Source organism: Gobius niger, assembly GCF_951799975.1.
Source record: "Gobius niger genome assembly, chromosome: 2".
NCBI lineage: Eukaryota > Metazoa > Chordata > Actinopteri > Gobiiformes > Gobiidae > Gobius > Gobius niger.
In genome coordinates, this window is record NC_136853.1 from 13,859,047 (window position 1) to 13,881,324 (window position 22,278).

Here is a 22,278-nt window from a genome sequence, read left to right on the forward strand (position 1 = left end):
AATCTTAACCCTTCTTGGCAGCCTCATTTTGCTCTTCTGCAATCTTGGTACTAACTAAAAAGACAGTGCAGGTTACTTTATCCATGGAGATCTGCAGTTCGGACAGATGTATCTTTCAATCACATTATATCATTTCAGAAAGTGCTGTGCGTGCTGCTGTTGAATGTACAATTCGGTTGTTAGTTTTCAATTGCTTTTCATGATGGTAATAATTTGTGCAGTGATGCCTGAAAGAACCACATTGTACTAATTCAAATATGTTCAGCTTGCATGCTTTTACAAAGTGAAAAACGATTTTGCCCTGGTCAGTGTTTCATTTGTCACTGTGAAAAATTCAAACTGTTTCTAGAAATACTACAGAGCAAACTGTCGATCCAGACGCTGTGTTGTCAATAACTTTGCAAAGCCATGGGACAGATCATAGTCAGTGGTCAGCAAAGGTCGATGTTCAATCCATCAAAACTTTGTAAACATTATACACATTTTTTAACGCTTTGTATACATTTTATGTGTGTGATAGATATTGCCTTGAGGCACATTACTCATAAGAGCACCTTTCATCATTAACGCTATGATGTTCTATATATTAATCTTTAATGTGTAAAAAAATATACACTTAAAGGGATATTTCAGGCCTCATTTCCTAGTTATCCAGAGTGTTGCTGATTTCTGGAGATATTTTTCTTGTAATTTATGCAGTTCTTCTGTTTGGAGAGGTACGTGGCGCTAGGCTAATGCAAGGCTAACGCATTTCTACGATATCAGCTAGCCTGCATTAAAAACAGTCTGACCCGCTCCACAGTGCACCTGAGGCAAATCACTTAAAACACCAGACTAACCATATAAATGTCTGTGTCGATAGAGTAATTTTAACCATTTTGCATTTTAAAATACCTTATATTTGAGCAGCATCAGCTTCGTGGTTGCATAAGCTACGCGGCGGCGGAGTGATCTGCTAGAAAATAGTCCCTCAAAATGTGATCATTCATGTGATGCAAGGTCAGTTATATTCCAAAAAATACTCTATCAACACAGACATTTATATGGGTAGTCTGGTGTTATAGGTGATTTGCCTCAGGTGCACTGTGCTTGGGTCAGTTTTTAATGCAGTGTAGCTGACATCATAGAAATGCACTAGCCTTGCACTAGCTTAGCACCACGTAACTCTTCAAATATAAGAACTGCATGAATTACAAAAAAAAATATCTCCAGAAATCAGCAACACTCTGGATAACTAGGAAATGAGGCCCTATGTCAAAAATCCTGAAAAATTCCTTTAAGACCTTGCCTTAGTTCTGATTACAAAAATACCCTAATTGATTGACTGCGGAATTCTTCCGCAGTCAATTATTGGTTTTCATGTTCTTTATTATTATTCCTCTTCCATCTTTTTCCCGATTTTCTAGAGCTTTCAGCACCTTCATGCTTTGTGCAATTTATGCAAGTTATGCATCAAAATGTTCCGCATGTTGAGGAGAAGGGTGCTATTACTTTTGGGACTTCTGCAATTTACGTTTTTTCCGCAATCGGCCAAAATGTCGGAGATTTTTCCCATTGACTTATAATGGGGCTGCCGCAAATCCATGCTTTTCTGCACTTTTTTCTGCATTTTCTGCAATTTCTGCACTTTGTGCATGTTCAGCTTCTGCAACTTGTGGGTTTTGAGAAAAAATTGTCCTTCTGCAGTTTTCCAGTTTTTTTATACGGGAGTTTGAAATTTTTGCATTAGTGTGTATGGGGGAATCCAGCCAATGGGGAGACTCCAGGCCTTTCAGCCATTTGTGCTTCTGCCAATCAAGCACTGAGGCCATTTCAACAGTTTGACCAGTTTATGGAATATAAAAGTTTATGCAATATTAATAATTTATGCAAATAAACCACTTTATGCATTTTAAACCGTTTATGCAACTTACGAGTTTATGCCATTTAGGATTTATGAATTTTAAAGAGTTTATGCATTTTACATAATTTATGCAAATTAACCCATTCATGCATTTTACCACTTTTTGCAGTTTATACAGTTTATGCAACATGACATTTTATGCAATTTAACAGTTTATGCAAATTAGATTATGCAAATTAAGCAATTTATGCAATTTGAACAGTTTATGCAATTTCTGCATTCGCTTCCCGCAATTCCGCAGTCAATCGCAATAGTTATGTTTTGTTTTTTTATTGTCAGAACATTTTTATTTTTTAGATATATTTATAAATCAACATTCTGTTGAGAGTTCACATAATTAAGTTTAGGAGTATAAACATTTGAGAGAAACAGAAACAAAAATCATATGTATTTGCATCAGCCATCGTCACTTCATTTTATTATTTGTCTCCTGGGGGAGAAATTTGACTTGGAGGAGAGTCAGTTGCAAATATAAAGACATGAACATATAACAAAAAAGGACATTACAGATGTTTAGCCAGTCCATAGATATCAAAATGTATGCTTTTTGATACCAAGCAGCCCTGTTGTCTATCCGTTTCCATCCCCATGTCCGTGAGAACACTGACAGGGACAACAACCTTATCGCTGATGTCTCCTTCCTATCAACCTCTCCCTTTTCCTCGAATGCACACGGACACACAGGTTACATAACACCTAGTCAAGAATGAGGCTCAATCTGACTGGACCAGAGCTAGACATGGCAGTGCGATGAGCGATTGATTACAAAAATAATGGTACAAGGAAGCTCTGCTTGTTCTGTCCGTGCTTTGGGGAAAGTAGCCGTATTTAGGAGGAAATGGGGCTTCAGGATATGCCTGCTGCTTGTAGGAAGTCTGTTCATCCTCACAGGGGTGAAGTGTTGTTGACATCAACACACCCAAGGCCTTACAGCGCCTAATCTGATGATGGGACTTCTGTGGCTTGAGTCCAAAAAGAGACTTACACGTTCAGTCTCCACCTTGTGTTAAAGATCAAGATTAACAGTGCATATTTTAAAGATGTTCATTTTTATATTAATAACTATACATGCAGTATTTCTAAGGAGGTTGAATGGAAAAGGTGCCCTGCGAGGTCGTAAACAACAGTGTTTTTTACATTGAGAGTTGTGACTAAAAAGACCACTGTAGATTATTAAGTATATGTTTTATACTTCATAATACCCCTCGGAGACTGGATATTTTGTTCTGTACAAAGAGTTGGACTACTCTAAATTATTTTAGCCTTCAGGGTTTGCCACTTGGAACCATATAAATTCTGATTTTGATCTGAAAGCAGCCAGACTGAGTGTATAGAAGAAAGGACAATGTAAGACATTTCCATGGAAAATGGAAGCCTACATTATGCTTACTATAGTGAGAACAACACAATGATGTACTGCAAGGTCAAACGCATTGAGTACAGCCTCAAATCAATATCACGATTAGGTTTAGCATTCAACAAATCATTTTCCCCACAGCTTGAGGCTGTTTACAGTGTCATGATGAGAAAACAAGCTAAATCACAATCACATGTGTCATGGTTAAGGAAGGCAGACTTCAGAATAGTTACAATTTGTTCTCATGATAGAAATTCGATTACAATTTTGATTATTGCACTTAACGATTACAAAATTAGCAAAATAAAAAGAAAACGATTATTTATTTTTTTGCAAAGCATTCTTGCATTATTTCATGGCGCTGGGATTATTTTCCCTTCGCATTTCACGTGCCATGGCTCATGCTTTTGCCTGACTAAAACAACCAGTTCTGTGTGATGATGTCATCAGGCCGCGCTGCTCAGTTTACTTGTGCAGGTGTGAGGGCTGGCCAGCAGGGGGCAGGTGTGAAACAGAGTCCTCTCATCAATCGAGGCAAACTTGAAATAATTTGTACTTTTATGACTGTTCAAAAAACACAAAATATTCAGCATAGTTTTTTTAATGAATAAATATATAAATAAAATAAATACTTTTTTTTAAAGGCAACAAATAATCGTTTGAGTAATCGTGATTTCAATTATGAAGAAAATAATCGTATTTTTTCAATAACCGAGCAGCCCTACTGTGGAGTTTGCATTTTCTGTCTGTCTAGGTTTCTCCGAGCACTCCGGGTTCCCCCTACAACTAGAAACATGTACTATAGGATCATTTTGAAATCTCATATTCCTGGTTAGATAAAGTTCTAATAATGTATGTCTTATCACACGGGGAGGGTAAATCATTCATTAGACAGGTACCATACAATTGCCATCCAATGCCATCCATAGTCTCTGTTATCCTATAATTTTCTAAGCATATTGATACTGCAGTAAACAGTTTTGGATATGCTACACTCTAGTCAAGACCACATATTTCCCAGACATTGAGCTGTCACATGACATTGAGCAGACGACTCGAATAGCAAAGACAATATGAGTCTTGTGTGTTGTCGTTAACCATGTGACCGGCCCCGGGGTTCAAGTCTTTGAAAATGATTTTCTCAGCTTTCTAACAAAGCTTCTTCATGTTTGTGCGCGTCTGAAGTCTGAAGCAGTCCACTGGAGCATGAATGGCACAATTGCAGTTTGGCTCTTGGGAGTGGGTGACTGTGAGACGAGCGGAGGACACAGTCTGATGCTTCATTACTCAGAACCTATGCTTTGAAGTGAGGAGTGACTGATATTGTTACCAAGCCACTTTCCCTGGAGTGTGAAAAGGACTAACTGTCTGTCATGTCTGGCATTATAGCGGGATGACAGTATATATATATATTGATCTTACATATTGCAGATCACTGTACCAAAAAGACTTGTGCGTTTGCCCATCCTTTTTGGCATTTAAAGTTATCTAAACTTATTTTGTCTTGTTACATAGTCTGAATGGAAATCGTTTTGTGAAGATTTTAGCCTTGAAATGTGGACGGAAGTCAGTGGTAATGCTCTAAGCAACTCGACAACACATCACACGAAAAATCACACGCAAAATCCAATCTCCAGACTCTGCGGCATCTTCGAAATAACCCTATTTTCTTCGTCGCATTCCATCTGAAATCCTTCTTTGTGCCGCTGTTTTCATATTTGGTTTTCAGAAAGGAAGAGGGCCAGAGCGATGCAGGAAACGCAACAATACAGACTTGCGGCCATTACCCAACCTCCGCCACCCTCCATTGTCCAAAACATTCAACAGAAGTCATTCATTAGAGATAAAGCAAAAGCCCCCCCCAGCACCTGCAAGATGCTGTTTACTGCACGCACTGGTGAAAAGACAGAGGGAACAACAGGTAGGGCGACATGTCGGGAGCTTCAAGGCCGTAATTATAAAAATCATAAAAGGACGGTTGGATTACAAGATGAAAGCAATGTTCTGGGAAGCTTTGGAGTGTGTTGAGGGAGATTATGACTCGGCAGGTTGGAAATGTCAGAGTGGATGTGAGCTGGAGGTGGTGCAGGGCATTATTCATTTTCACCGTGTGACATAGACAGGATGAGGTCATGTCCACTGGGCTCAACGGGATATTTTAGGGTCAGGATGTGGTGTGTTAAGACTGAGGCCAGTCTAATTTGGAGAGGACTGTTCTAGTTGAGGGGATAAAAGTTGAATTCATGTGTATTTTACTGATACCTGTGTCAGACCTTCGTGATATTTAAAGCAGTACTAAGTAGCCTGTTTAACTTAATAAATCCTTTCTGTAGTCCCTCTGGGGGTAATACAAGTCTTAATGGGATGAATCATGGGTCTTTCATCTCCCACTGGTGTCTCTGGCCAGAAAATCACGCTTGCAACTTTCCCTGCACCGGGTCGAAGGCCCCAATACACACTAATGGAATCACGGAGAAGAAGCTAGCAGGCTAACGGGTAACGCTAACTGTGGGCTAGTGCCACTTAAACAGTATTTACAGCCAAGTTTGAGTGGAAAAAAAAATCTCCATTGTGTAATTGTATGTACAATATCCCTCTCTCCCTTTGTCTTTTCTGTAATTGTAGTATTTACTCTCACAAACAAGTAATGAGTCAAAAACGTAACATGCTACACCTGCAGTGGCGCTTATGGCCTCTAGGGGCATGAGTTACTTAGTACTGCTTTAAAGTGTTCTGCATCTATCCATCAAATCTCGTATATCTACTACAAAAAGAAGAAAAGTTGTTCAAAAATATTCAAAATGGTCCATTGCGGAGTGTAGTCTCTTCTACCACCTCAAGTTACATTTATGGTCAGTCCCAGACACATGGTGATGGCCACAAAGTGTTAACCACAATAGTTAAGATACTTGGAATGAATTATATATAGCGTGGTTTTAGGGGAACAAACCCACTAACTCAAATGGTACTCAGCAGATGAGGAGGTTTTCGAGAAAATTAAAAGGCCGTGGCTGTAAATCACACTGATTCATTAGGAAACGGTGGGTGCACGGCCCAAAAGGGTAAGGCCTTTCTTTGAGGTTGACAATGGTTTAACTCATCCATTTGAAACCGAGGTTAAACGTAGGTCAGTTGTGATAAGAAAAGATTGCTGTGTCAGGGGATGGCATTACTTGATTGAAATTTCCTGATAAGACGCTTGCACGGGCTAACTCTGTGTACATGAATTACAACGCTAATCAGTTGTGGTCAGGCCCCCTTTGCTTCATTTGACAATATATTTTGGCCGAGTTTCTCAATACTTTGAATTCTTTTATTTTGGTTTATAGCACCAGTCTCTATGTTTGCAAAGACGGTTGGCCTGCTGGCTGCTTCCATGCTCTGCGAGTTTGCTTCTAAATACTGCAGCGCTAATCAGCTGCTCTCCGTAGATAGACGGGTAATTAGTTCAGTGTTTTTCTTGGGATGTAGCGGAGCTTTACCAATGACGATGCACTCAGTTATATTATAAGTATGCACGTATCCAAACATTCCTACTTGATATTTGGCTTGTCTTGGAACATGAGAGTTAACTAAAGGCATTTGACGAGATATACCTCTGGATAATGGTCAAGAGACATCAAGAGAAAGGGAAGAAATGAACCAATTACTTTCAATAAAATGTATGCCATCTCAACGATACACTCTGTTTCGGTGGTGTGTCACTGTGAGACTAACCACTCTGCCACAGTTAACCTCACGGTGTACTATCTCTCTGGTCTTCGAAACGTATCCTAACAGTGGAATTATATGCAAACTCTCAGTGCAGCATTGTCTTTGGTTTGTAGCAAAGAGAGCAGCGGTCACATTTTGTGCTCAGTTCTGCCTGATTAACAGCAGGACATGACTGGACTCTTACATAACCTACTGAGGCGGGCAACAACAATGGGGAATGAGATCAAATGAAGGGACATTGAAGCCTATGGAATACTCCAGGGACTCTTTGTCTAGTGATCTTACACTAAACAGGCATTGAGACAATGTAAAAAGCTGCACGTGCCTGTTATGGTTTGTTGTTGTGCTGGGAATACAAGGCCCAGCTCTATCTGCATATCAATGGGCAGGCTGATAAGTGCAAATGTAAAGGGGGCTGTTCTTCGTGAAGTAGGTTTGATTAGAGTAGGAATGCTCTTCATTTAAAGGTTTGATTCTCCCAGACTGCTCACAGTGCCACAACTTGTCTTTTCAGTGAATTAAAAAACAGTCTGCTTGTTGTAATGCACAAATCTCAGAATTATGGTAAGTATTGGTGCTAATCTTGATGTCTGTCACGTGCTTGACGATGCAGTTTACACAAATGCTCATCTTGCCCTAGAAGAGCCTCCGCCTCGGGCAGAGTGTGCAGAGGGAAGCATTAGTATTCATCCCATAGACCCTCACTGCAGCGAGTGTTCAAGTCCATTGTTGTAATTTTTTGAGGGACTTTAGTTTTGGAGATGTGGGGGTTTTTCAAACCGAGGGTGTCGTTAGAGGCTTTTGGGACCAATAGTTGCGATGAGTCCAGACGTGCAGCACATTCCTCTGCAACACTCAAAACTCAAAAGGCAACTAAACATGATCCCAGTCTGGTTGTTGTTCCAAAGTCTCGGACAATTGGTAGGTGAAAATGACTTTATTGTATATTCTTTGGTTGATCTTTGGAGCTTTTTGGTGAAGGTATTCTTAAAGTTGTGTTTGTATGTTTGTGATCTTTAATGTCACTTTCATGCACATCAGAACATGAATTCAGTTCAGTCCCCTCTAATGGAATCGCAAACTGTTGTTGCCTCCTTTGAATAAACACGTCACCCACCGTGCTGCACTGCTTGGAGGCTTAGAGGTAGATAATGGTAGATAATGGTCGGCCATTCTCTGTTAGACAGCCAAATGGGATTATAATCTCCGGCGTTTTATATAAATGCATGAGTGAATTCTTGCAAAGTGCTCAGAGAATCTACAGAAATGTTGTGTTATTTTCTATAATGGTATAGCACTGTATGAATGCTCAAGGTCTGAGGATGTGTACTGTGATTTGGAGCTATATTAGTACATTGCAACATAAATATCTATGTGTGACATTGTAAAGTAAAGTTGCTCATAAACTGATAATAATTGTGCATCCATTTTTTGTTTTTCCTGTGTTGTTGAGCCTGGTTTCTGTGGAAAAACAGAAGTGAGCAGAGCTTCCTTTTTTCCTGCTTGTGGTTTGTGATAGGCTTCAGTCCAATCATGTGCTTCCTTTCTCCCAACATCACTTGATCTAATTTGTTTTACAACGTATTGTAAATTTATCTTCCTGACCTAGTAGAATGTGGGTATTTTTGGAGAAACCATCAATGAACCTTGTTTAAAGGCAGGGCATTCCAAGTTGCAAAGTAATTGATTTGTTTATGACTGGATTATGTTTGAAAACAGATCTGTTATAAGCCACGGATCACTGAGATCTTCCATTGTACGGGGATTTACCCACCAATGCAGCCTAAAACAAAAACACTAACTTGAAAATTGTGTAAAAAGTTTTTGTTTTAGTTACTATTATTCTAAGTATATTAAATAATAATCTATATTATTAATTGTGGTAACACTTTACATTACGGGCCGGTAAGTCCTTACAGAGGTACTTACAGAGGTAATGCTAGATACTTATTGTTGTACTTTTGTTGTACGGTTTTACATATAGTGATGCAGTGGTAATTCTAGGTATTTATTGTGGTACTTACAGTGGTAATTCTAGGTACTTATTGTAGTACTTACAGTGGTAAATACTAGTAATAATAGTGGTACTTCTAGGTACTTATTGCGGTACTTAAAGGATATAATAGTGAGAATTACAAGGTATGTAACACGTACTTCTAGATACAGTGGCAACTCTTAGTAATGAAGGTTGTACGTCTTGTTTTCTCTAATGCTGATTTATGTTGCTTTATAGTCACAAAATCCTATAAATTACTTCTGTATGTAGAAGCACCACATTTACTACTTATGAATTGCTGCTGTAGTATTCTTGAATTACCAATGAGTACCATAGATGTATCCCTGTAACTACTAGAAACTATCATTTAAAGTACCAAAGTAAATATAAGTATGACCTTCATTACTAAGAGTTACTCCTGTATCTCTTAGTAATGAGAGATACAGTGGTAACTCTGTCTCCCTAACCCTAATCCTAACCCCTAATCCTAATGACTAGTACTTACCACTTTAAGTACCACAATAAGTACCTAGAATTACCACTGTAATTACCACTCTAAGTACCACGGATTTACCGGCCCGTAATGTAAAGTGTTACCATAATTGTTCTAAGGGAAAGGAATTGCCCTTGATTCTGGTTAAGTTTAATGGAGCATACTAAATTGAAATGGTTTAGTAAAACTTCGCAACATTCATTTATTGATTATTGCCATTTTTTTCTTACATTTTGCAGCCCATGAAATTTGGCCATGTTTGTTTACTGCTGTCCAAAATATAATCCTTTGAAGTCGTGTGAAAACTGTTTCCTTGCATCTATGCTAGCATCCTTTGTCTAACTCTGCCTTTTGCACGTGATCAGTCCTGATTAACTGCCATAACCGCTGTGGGCACTGATCGTTACCAACAGTATTTGACCCAGTTGTCTATTCACAACACGCACATGACCTCACCGCCCGGCTCCGAAGCCTTCCTGTCAATTACGACAACATCAACATGTCCATCTTTCTAATATCATTCATGCGTCTGTGTACTGCGGTGGCTGAGGACCATTCATAAGCCTGTTTGGAGTGTGTTACGGCCCGACCAGGCACTGCATCCCTGGTGCATGTGCGATAATTGGGTTAGTGTCCCAATTTCCTCTGACCGATTTTTCTTTGTTATATGGCACAAGGTTATTTCAGGCCTGGGAACCCTCCAAGAGCCGCTGATGTGTCTGAACAGAGATGCTGTAGCTGTTTAACCACTAGGCGTGTTGTTAGTTACAAGAGAGAGTCCATTGACTGTGGAATGACCGTGTTGTTCTGTTCACAGCCCAGGCATTCAGGCCTATTGTTTCACTGTGTAAAAGACCATTGACCTGCCCAAGGTGTAGCTAGCCACTGTGAGCTGGGGATGAATAGGTTCAGTCTTTATGACGGGGCAAAGCATGGTGCTGATAGCGATTGCTTGGGCTGGCGCTGGTTTGAAAGCCTTTCTGTTACTGCAACCTGTGAAGAATCATTATTGTGCATCTAGGCAGCCAAGAAAATTATTATAGGATTACCAACAATAATTGCTTGCTTTCCATATTGTCCAGTTTAATATGTTTGCATTGTCAGGCCAAGAGATTGCAAATACAGTCTATTCATTAAAAAGGTTGTGAAATCTTATAATCATTATGCTTTTCTACATCCATTATGCCCACACTCAGTGACGGTGATTCCTTCAGTGCTTCATTTACATTTCCCTGCGTGGCTTATGGAAATCTTGACAGCCATAAGTGTGAGGATTTGTTTGTGCATAAGAGGCAACTTCACCATTAAGTGGCAGATCACACAGCCGCACTAATTCGAGGAAAGTGTTTCCAGAGATGTAGCCGCTGTAAGAGGAGAAAGTGAACCGTGACTGAGGTCAGCTCTAGTTTCCATTGGCGCGATCCTGTGACCGTGACCCCCCACACAGGTAGCGTCAGCTTGACTCCGCTGCCGTCACCTTCAGATGTTGAAAGTGGAATTCAGCCTACGACTTCACACCTTCCGTTTTAAAATGGGATTATGTCTATTTTGTATACAGTTGAAGCTGTTTTTTTTTTGTTTGAATATGCAGATATGAAGATAATGTAATGCCTAACAAACTGGATGTCTGTTTCAGCTTCCAACAGTGCTGCATTTATACTTCTACTTTTAAGGGGTGCATACCCTTGTTCCTCATTTTCTATCATGGGTTCTATTGAACATAGACATCTCCACATTCAACCGATGTAAGATTTAGAAGTTGCCAGAGTACTTGTGTAGCTATGTTTTCCACCTCTGCCGACGCCTCTGATATGTATATTTGGATTATTTTGATCCTGCCCCTAACTTGTTCATATTTTTTGTTGTTGTAGTGGTGGCAAAAAACAATCATTGTCAAGGTCAGTGGTTCTGAACTGGTCACATAACTAATTCCAGAGGGTCGTAGGTCTTTCCCAGGGAACAATCCTTTCCATATGTATCTACTTAAGAAGAGTCGAGACAACAGGTTCTGATCTTTTGTTCATGATTTCAGCTTCATGAGCTAGAAGGTCCGGGACAGGCCTTTCTGTGTGGAGTTTGCATGTTCCCCCAAGTCTGCGTAGGTTTCCTCCGGGTTCTCCGACAGGCAAAGCATCACAGTGTCAAATTACAATTCAATTTTCTGTCATATGGTTATTTCCAAACAGTGTAAGTTGAAGGAAAATCAATACTACCGGCAAGGGCTGAAAGATATATCGTTATCATATCGATATTGAGATATGAACGTTCAAAATATTAAAATCGAAAAAGCAAGATATAAACAATATAGATTTTCATCAATAAAACCGCACTCTTTTGTATTTTTATTTTATTTTTCTGAAAAATGCTTAGTTTTCACCTAACCCGTAGTTTTATCGTATGGATATCGAGATATCTGGCATGAATGTCGAGATATGATATTTTGTCCATATCGTTCAGCCCTACTACCGGCACTGCTGGCTTCATTATTTGCCTTTCTGTTAATCTCATCAAAATGATGGGGGGGGTGCATACCTTAGATGCATTGTGTAACATTTTTCAGATTCCTGACCTAAGTAAACAGACAGATTTCTTTCCTCGTAGATATATGCCATATTATATAACTATAGACATAAAATGATTCACATAATAGAACACCAACCATTGAAAAACAGCACAGCGCGATCCCTATCCTCATCCACTGTGACCACAATTGTTTTCATACAAAGTGGGATTTTCATGTTTTGACTGTTTCTAAGCCTTTGCCTCTAGTAGTTTCTCTTTTGTTTGCCTGAAACTCGCTACTTTCATTTGCGCCTAAATGGAAAATATGCATACAGTCGCCGCTAACTCTCCTAAATCCCATTTTAATGATGATAGAGGAAAATTCCACTCGCGCTCTTATCGCAGCCCAAGCTTTGCTTCTTCACTCATCTCCTCTTCATCACCGCTGCGTGCCTCTGCATGGCTCTTTTGTCCGTTCACTTTTACAGCTCAGAATTCAGAAGGTTAAAGGGAAAGTGTTTGGTAGCCACGTGCTAGGTCCCGGCCAGTGCAGAGGGCCTGGGCTGACACAGGAAGGGAGGAGCAGGGCGCACATGGATGTTTTTGGTCAGTGCTCGTTTGGCTCTCACAGAAGGGGTCTTTGTGCACTACGGCAGAGCCAGGTCGTAACAAGATACATTTACACCATTAAATTGGGGTCTTTTGACAGGCTATAACTTTTTAGATTTTCTAAAACATATTACAGTCACTTATTTGGAGTTACAGTTTAAAAACATCTTTGCCTTTGTCTTTTTGCATGAGAAGGAATGAGTCTCTGATCCCTTTTAAGGTCACTTTTAAATCTTTTAATTGAATTTTTTTAATGCTCTAAATTCTGGTTTTATATTTCAAGAACAGGACGCATGCCAAACATTCCTTTATTTGACTGCGGTTTCATTGGGTTCATGAACCAATCACAACATCGTACTTACATTTTTCCTGTTTTATATTTTTTTAAATGAGACTTTTGGTTTTGATTGGTTGCATTTCAGTCCTTGATCAGGAAATTGGCCCCAAGTTCCTCTATTTCTGGCTAGTTTGGTCTGAATGTCGGTCCATTATCAATTCAAATCAATCTGTATGCAGGGCTTCCCGGTTTTGATCAGAAAATCGCACAATTATTCCCATGGTGCTTTGTAATCGACGGGTCAACAGCCAATCGTGTTGCAGTAACAGCTTGGTTATTAAGCTGATGTTTATTTGTTTCCTTCTGAAGATTGGTCAACATGAGGAGGGTTGAGGAAAACTGAACTCATGTTAAAACGTGCCCTATTGTATTTAAGTTTCCTATATCTGCGTCCAGGGGGGAGGAGCGGGCGGTCAGTGTCCGAAACTATTGATTTGGTGAGGTGTGCTGTTGCTCGGTCGCTGAGTTTTAAAATGTTGGGTGTGGGGGAGCGGATGATTTTGGATGCAGCATGAGTGGCTTTGAGGAGCTTGTTTTTTTGGGAGACTGAAAGTACGGTGTACAATCAGAGGGAGCAGTACGGCAGAATGGAGTGAATGATGCTCTTGCACAGCGGCAGCAGCAGATGAGGGGCGGCATGGAGAGCACTGAGCGTACGGAGAACGTGTAGTCCTGGTTCTGACTACATGTTCAGAACAAAAACTTCTGAGCCATGCAGAGGTTTATGGAGGTTTCTGATGTGGTGTTCAAAAGTGAGGAAATTGTCCAAGGTGAGTCCGAGGTATTTCAAATGGAAGCATGGTTCAGACTGGGAGTTTTTGATGTATCAGAGTTGTTTATTTGTGCGCCATTATATGAAGTGGGTGACTGAGCAGTGTCATCGGAGTATTTGTAGTATGTTGTGATATCTGTGGGACTTGTACAGTCAGTAGTGTAGAGCGTGTAGAGTAACAGACTAAGGACACAGCCTTGAGGGACTCCGGTGTTGGTGATTGTGGTGTCCGATGTGGCAGTTATCCTCGCCGCCTGTGATCTGCTGCTCAAAAAAACACGGATCAAGTGAATACTTCAAAAGGGGATGTTTATAGTTTATAGTCCAACCCATCTCCTTGGGTGTAACAGCTGTGATATATTTGCGTCACCGTTTTCAAACCTCGGCACCTCTTCTTGTCTTGAGCACAGGCTCGGGCCGGTCGACCAACTTATAGCCTCAGCATCTGGAGAAAAAGAGCTCTTTCCAAAAAAAAACACACCGTTAGCCCATGACATCACGGCTTAGTGAGCAGGCGGCCGGCAGGAATGTGACTGCAAAAGGAGAGGCTTTGTGGAGGAGAGGAAGGGACCGGGGGGAGGCAGGAAAAGGAGGAGAAGACAGCGAGGAAAAGGCTTGGCTTGGAAAAAGTCCGGCACTCCCACAGTCTGGTACAACGCAGAGCTGAACCGGACCAACACACAGCAAAAGACCTTTCTCAGTATTGGGGAGCCTGCATTTTTTCCCTATGGAATAAGCTGCTTTTGAATATAAAAACATATAATAGAATTGTTGCTAGGTGAGTCCTCTCTCTCATTTTTTTTATATATATCTATAACTATACAGATATTTCATAGCTTTTTTATTTGTGCCTGCATAGATACATTTAACATCTTAAAATGACTCCCAAATACAGTATTTTAAACAGAGATATTTTCTCAATAATAATAAAATGTATTGGGATGTTAGAGTTGACTATATAAAGATGCTGGGAAGATTAGACCAGTGCTTGTACAAAAAAACAGATCTGTACAGAAGAAAAAGCACATTCATAATACTCATATAGAGGTACTAGTAGTCTATACTTGTTATGATTCATATAATGGGTATTTCCTCCTTTTTTCATTACTGTATGTCACTGGTATGAATGCTACTTCTCAGATGACTAGTTGACGACTAATACTTTACTAATACCATTACTACAACTGCCTCTTTTATACCGCTACACTTTACAACATTTCTACCATCTCTCTTTTATAGAACATGTATTTATTCATTTATTCAACTAAAGTTTTCCTTTAGAATGTTGAAGAGTGCGTGAGTATTTCCAGACTGTTCTCCACATTGCTATAAGGAAAGGATGAACTGCACTGAAAGAGCGGTGAGCTTTGTTTAGATCGTCCTTCTGCTGACTTCACAGGCCTTGCTAATGTTTATCCCAGGTGTTAGCGCCAGTGTCAGCCCACCCATTTTTTGTTTAGCTCTCCTGAGCCGATCCGTACCATTTGTGGGTGTGTGTGTGTGTCTATGTGTGTCTCGGCATATTTACATTAGTATTTCCCAAGTGTTCTCATGACTGAGTAAAATGATATAGTAGCACAATGCCGTGGGTTCAAACTGCAGCACAAAATAGATTTGTTACAGTCTTGCAAATCCATTTAGAAAAACATACTCAAGTTGAAAATAGTCAATGAAATGCTAACGTCAATGAATTAGATGCAAGTTTTTAACATAATGAGTCCTTTTGGAGACCGGATATTTTATTCACTAACCTTGTTATACCTTCACAGTTGCAGCCTTTGTGATTTGCTCATTGTGGTCATAAAATGTGCAATCTCTATTCGAGTTCAGCTCTCTCTGCTGTTTGGATATAGAAACCATGAACTTAAGAAGCAGCAGCCTCAGTCTCTGGTTACTCCACAGGATCATGTTTAGCCAAGAGGAAACAGAGTCAGCTTCATTGAGCTCTGTGGGAGCGTGTACTGGGAGAGCGTGCACTATTTGTTACTACTGGCTAAGATAACAGGCATGGCAAATATGTGGATAAGCGGAAAACGGAAAGTGGTGTGCGTAAAACAGTCCACCAGTCACAAAGATATTGAAAGCTGTAATTATGCATGCCATGTGATCTATGGAAGTTTCATGTTGATCAGAATGTGATATATGCTGGACCGTGTCAATATTGGGCAAATTATTTTCCTATTTATGGCTCCCTGCTTTTAAGACTTTGACAAAAACTGATTAAGTACACTTTGTCCTTGATGTATAGGTACCACTGGTGGTACTCCGAGTGTTCTGCAGCACTTTTCTTTGTTAGACAATTTATGTTTGTGTTGTCTTTTGGATCTTTTTTTTTTCTAACTTCTGGCCACTTTCAGACCTGGTTTCATTGTCCACGCCTTATTCAGCCCATGCTTTGACTTGGTATAGTCCTGTTATAGATCTGGTGGTACTGATACAATTTCTTTATGGCTACTTGATGTGCAAAGTTTAATACTAATAGCTTGAAATATTAGATACATTACATAATTGGCTTTATTCATTTGGTCATTAAAAGACATGAAATCATGTTCTTACATTCAAAAAGTGGAGATAGACATATTTCTTTTTCACTCTCACTTAAATGGCCTTCACTTGATAAAATGTCAGTTTGACATTTGTCATGATGACTGTACATGTATTGTTAACGTCATATATTTTATAAGCTTTCAGCTTTGATGAGAGAAAAACTCTATTATTTATCAGTGAGTCATTTCAATAACATACCCTGTGTGCGAGCTAATAACCAGGATTCTACAAAGCAATTCTGACAAACCGTCCTTTATAAAGGACCTGTGATTCACTGTTATTTGATATCCCGTGTCACTGCACAACAAGCGTTTTTTCTTCACTTCCATCTTTGAACATACATTACCAAAGTCGCTACAAAAAAAGGTCACACACTCCAATATTTCGTTTGTCGGCCTTTAGCTTAGATTACAGCACAAATTTCATTGTAAAGTATAATGACAAAATAAAGAACCGTAACCATAATTTGCTGTGACTTTATTTCAATAAGCTCCTGCAATGTCCAAAGATCCAGTGTTGCGTTCATTTTTCTCCAAGATTGTGTATTGATGATAGAGAGTGTGACCACTGTGCAAAGCCTGTGGTCCTAAAGATTCTCAATAAGGTTACGAAATGGACGCTGTGGCGGCCAATGCGTCTCATGACCCCTGAACTCCTCTTTCACAACATGAGCCCAAAAAATCTGGCATTGTCATCTTTGAATATGCCCGTGCCATCAGGGAAGAAGAAACTCATTGATGTAATAACCTGGTTATTCAGGATGTTCAGGTCGTCAGCTGATGTTATTCTTTGGGCTCATAGTGTTGCTGAACCTAGACCTGACCATCTGCAGCTACTCCAGATCAGAACAGTTCAACCCAGACGGGGACTTTTCGTGTGGTCAGTGTAATATCTCGCTTCTCGTCGGGTCATTGGTCATTTAGTTCAACTTCTTGTAGCTTCAAGCTCACCCCCCACGTCTAAGGCATGCAGCCACTTTGTCTGTCATCTTTGTGCATTTCAGTAAGTATTTCCAGATGGGTTGGGAATGAGTTGGGACCCGGCTCCAAAAATTCAACACAATTTAGGGTTTTAGTCATTATGTCTTGAGATGGACTCTTGATAGCTTTGACTGTGACCACTTATCATCTTTGTGTCATGTCTAGCCATAAATCCTGGGGGGGAAGCCTGGAGTATAGTGGTCTTATCTGAACCCCAACATAATACCAGGGCTTTATGCTGTAACACAACCAGCAGTATGGATGTTTGGAAAAAAAACTAATCCCAGCTTTGGACACAAATCCCCCATGCTGGGATGTAGCAGAGGCTAACCTGCTGTCATTTCCACTAGGTTTAGTAATCAATACAAACCTAATCTTCTAAAGGGTTTAGTCAACTGTGTTCGTATTCTGTGCATGTTTAGTATTAATAGCTTCATGGCACTGTTGTTTGTTATGGATCCCAACAACCCACCACATAATTTACACACTGGCTCTTTAAGTTAAAAGAACTTAGAAAATGAATGCAAAATGTACTTCCAGAACTAAACTAAACAAAATTTTAGATGACAGCTCTCTTAGTCACCTCTAGAATAGTGCTGTATGTTTCATTTGATAATCTAATATTGTGTGCTCTCTAATATTGGATTATATCGTGAACAGAAACAGACGGCCTCTTGATGAGCCATTTCTTGCCAGAGAATACATCAATGATCAATCAAAAAGACGTGAATCACAATTATGTGCATGTTTTTGATAAAGAACCCGCATCAGTGGTCATCAACCTTTTTCAGTCAAAGATCAGCTATAGCCCAGTCTGAGAAAAAAAAAGACATATACAAGCATGAACAGTATTTTACACATATTTTTTCAATTGGACTAAATACAGCCCAACTTATAACCACCCAATTATTAGCAATTAGAGAAAAAGGAAAATTAACTCTACGTTCATTCAGCTTTGGTCCAGTGTTTTGGTCCAGTGTCCACCTACAGTGTTTGCATCGTGCATGTGCAGTGTCCATCCACACCAGTGTTGAAAAGTCCAGTTATGCTTGGAATGTGAGTCCACCTCTACTGGAGGCTCGGCGCTCCACACAAAGCAGCTCCGCTCACATGCAGGGCTTTCACATCACATGCACACGCATGAGGTCTGCGCGCGCACGTGTGGGAGATGAATGCTACATATGAGACATTCCTGCTGTACCGTTTTCTTCAGGCAGGAACAGGATACATCCCCCTTTCCCTTCTCCCCCACCCCCCCCCCCCCCACCCCCCCCCCTCCCCGCGCTGTCCGGGATGTTTGGGAAGCACATGATTCTCCATTATACTGATGTAACGTGTGTGAATGGTAGATCCATTACTGAATGTGTTGTATGAGCTGCTGCAACAGTGTACCGGTAATTATTCCCTGTAAAGGATCATTAAAGTACCTTTCTATCTATATTTAAATTATCTACTTCTATATCTACATTTCTTATTTGTATAAAATGAAAGATATCATTTTCTATTAAGTAGAAAATGATTGACAAACTAACAAAAACCTCTGGAATTATTAAAATTGGCCTTTGTAGTTTTCGAAAAGAATGCATGGCAGTAAAAACAAGGTTATATTTGACCTATCACCCGCTGTAGATTAATATTGTTGTAGCATTAATATTAAACTGTTTTAGAAAGTGATTCTCTGATCAAATACGGCTTTATTCATCATTCTAAAAAAATTGTAACGACATCATGGCTCTTAAATGGGTTTCTGTTTTTCAGATACTGGTCATGTTACCTTGGACTAGATTTTTAAACCCCAACAATTCAGAAAATGCTCATGCCTGCTGCACTTTCTCAGGACACCGCTTAGATATAGATCTACTCACTGAACTCAGAGTCACACTTTCTCTGGAATGGTATAAGATAACTTTTTATAGTGAGTTAATTCTTCTATACAATATCTTATCTTTGCTTTCACTGCTGTTCCTATGAGAGTATGTCACTGTAAAGTCACTTACTCCCATGTGACGAGTCAGCTGGGCCCTCGACAAGCCCCAAGGGAGTGTTCTGGACAATTATCTTAAGTCTAAATAGAAGGGAGTCACAGGAGGAGAGTGGAGGAGATTCGGGTGCTTGAGCCAAGAAGAGCCAAGTGAGGGCAGGGCACAGTAATCCTCCATGTGACCACTTCACTGGCCGCTGTGTGTGTCCGAACTCAAATGCTCCGGGAGGAAACTGCTGGGAAAGGATAGGAGCAGAGGGTAGGGAATGGGGAAGTTCCAGTAACACGCATTGAGAAAAGAGAAAACCAGAACTGAAGACGTAATAATGCTACTACCAATACAGTTTTTCCTCTCTATAGATCACTTGTGTAAAATGTCATCGGTGTTGTAGTTGTGGACACTGTCTGACCTGAGCAATCTCATCATGTTCTGAAGGTGTTATGTGGTGTTTTCAGTTGGACACTGAGCCATTTCACTCAAGTGACGCTCATTAACTCCCAGAGCACACTTTCACAGGCTACAAAGAGTCAGGTCAACAACTCTTTATACAAGTAAACAGATCCTTTGAAAAGAGCCATAATGAATGCAGGCAGTAAAACCAGAGGCCAGAACAGGTTTTGTCATTGGCCCTGGTCCAGCGTCAGTCACGCAGCCCCATAAAGAAAAAAAACAGTGTGTATTGACTTTGCAGTATTTTTGGAATGCACCTTTTGCACAAGCACAAAGTCTGTCGCTGAAAGCTTCAATTCATTTCATTTCCAACACAAGCAGCACTATTTTTAAACTGTTCAACCCAAATATGTCATCTAGTCAGGAGCCATCTTCTCGATGGAGATGTATGGGCTATTTTAGTTTTCTTCTTGTGTGAGCACGGATAATATGCTAATATTTTTTTGTATATATAAATATAACCCCAAACATGATATGCAATTATTTGACCTACTCACTGATTCAACCACAGAGCAACCACTTTTTACTAGCCTCATTTTCAACCTTTAGGATGTTGTGTTGTCACCCAACAAAACATAGTAGTTTCTATGTGTATTTTCATAAATATTGTGCATTTTACTTTTTATTTACAATCAAGCATTAATTGTGATCTACTGTTTTACTTCACAAAACTTAAAACATATTATATGTAACCAAGAGTAGATCATTTATGCCGAGTATTACAGTAGAGGCTGTTTCCTGTTTATTGGCGCCTTCTAGTGGTGGACAGACGCTTAAACAGTAATATTGAACATTGGTGCAATGTCAATGCACAGACAGAGCAGATGTAAGTTGAAAATACTTCTGTTCAAAATATATTCTGTCTTTTTCCTTATTTCTGTTTTAGTCAGCGTTCACATCTTTCTGTTCAGTTTCAAGTAACACATGTTGTTTCTTTCCTTTTCCTTCAGAAATCGTGGCTGGATGAGGATGTGACTGAACCCGTCCCCAGAGAGCGAGCCTTGAAAAGCGTTAGTTTCCAGGACTCAGTCAGCTTCATCACTGACAGCTCTGCCACCATGGAACTGGAGAGCCAGCAGATCCAACATGGCCGCCTCAGCACCCCCAATAATCACACGTACAGTGATGTAGTGCAGGTAAGCGCTTTTGTCATTGCAGAGAAACAATCCATGTCTAAAATGAGAGAATCTAAATGTATTACCATTTAGATTGTAATACGGATGATCGCTTCTAAGATCATCCAATTCACAAAAGAAGATACATCAGTGTTTAGGTGCAGGTGGGAAGCAATAGACTTGGAGAAGGAGTAACAATGAGAGTACAAACAAAGAAGATTAATAGAGTTTCCCTTTGACAGTTTGCTATATTTATTATCATATGACATTATAGGTTGCACTGCTTTAACAGCTCAGAGTGGCTCATAATTCTAATCATTTTGTTTGTGTAGGAGATCTGTTACTTGGACCAGGTGTTAGACGCTGCCTCCGAAGCACCAACCAACGGAGACGCATCCGAGCACCACAAAGCGACTCGCACGGATGGCTTCACCTCCTCCTCCATAGTCACTGCGGAGGGGCACGTGCACACCACGTTCACACACGAGCAACACTCTCCTATCCACACCAACGGGCACGCTCAGGACGACTACAGCCAAAGCAAGCCAAAGTTTGAACTGAGGTCTTTTTATGAAGAGAAGAAGCCTGCCAAGCTCTTCACTCCCGGGGATGAACAGCCGGTCAGGGTGACGAGGAGGCGGCCCACAGAGGAGGTAAACAGCTGCTGCAAAATGTATTAAAATGTCATGGTTCAGCCTCAAGAACCTTTGTGATCCCTGCATGCATTTCTGATTTGTTGCCAATGATCTGTGCTTTGGCTTACCTCAGGTGCAGGAGTTGGAGCGTGAGCGACAGGAGCTGATCAAAGACCAGGCTGTGAGGAAAAACCCAGGTATCGCCCAGCGCTGGTGGAACCCGCCCCAAGAGGTATACAATGGAATCTAGTGACTTTAGATGAGATCCATGCTATTTCCAACACTTTGATTGATATTTTGAAGATCTGTAATGTGATGTTTTCTTTGTCTAATGGAAGGTTCCCTTGGAGGAACAGCTCGACGCAGAACAGCTTGAATCTCTGAAAAAATACCAAGAGAGGAAGCAGCAGAAGCAGAATCACACCTACACATACACACAGGTGCGACGATCATACGTCTACATATATACTGTAGGTTCTTGAGGGTGGTGGTCTCCATCGGGATAATTATAGTCATGGTTAATTGCCTTTGCTTGATGCAGGACTAAACTCGCTTCACCTACGTAGCTGTACATTTTGGCAACGCTATTGTTCAAGTGAGAGAATGTAATCATTGTTATATTGCCATGCTCAAACTCAGGTTTGAATTATCTTAGGGTTTTGTACAGACCTTTATTTGCCAAATACTCTTCGGCATAAGCTGTAGAGAACACTATAGTGTGGGCGGTCAAGGCAGGACTGTGATTGTTTGTAATTCACTCTTTTTGCTTTATCCAATCCGATATTGATATCCTTTCAGTACCAGTCTGTTACACAGTGTGAATGAAAACAAAAGTAAAAAAGACGCAAAACCACATGGCCAACCTTCTGCTTTAATGCAAAAGGCA

At 40.2% G+C, this 22,278-nt stretch overlaps 1 protein-coding gene across 3 annotated transcripts in view; it reads left to right on the top strand.

Annotated features, from left to right (window-relative positions):
• palm2akap2 (PALM2 and AKAP2 fusion) overlaps window positions 1–22,278 on the top strand; it is an 87,248-nt gene that overhangs the window by 58,498 nt on the left and 6,472 nt on the right. For all 3 annotated transcript variants that reach the window (XM_079582558.1, XM_079582559.1, XM_079582560.1), the window contains 4 exons: window positions 20,593–20,778; window positions 21,090–21,410; window positions 21,526–21,624; window positions 21,731–21,832. In XM_079582558.1, the coding sequence (XP_079438684.1) occupies window positions 20,593–20,778; window positions 21,090–21,410; window positions 21,526–21,624; window positions 21,731–21,832 (708 nt within the window). The remainder of the gene's footprint in view (window positions 1–20,592; window positions 20,779–21,089; window positions 21,411–21,525; window positions 21,625–21,730; window positions 21,833–22,278) is intronic.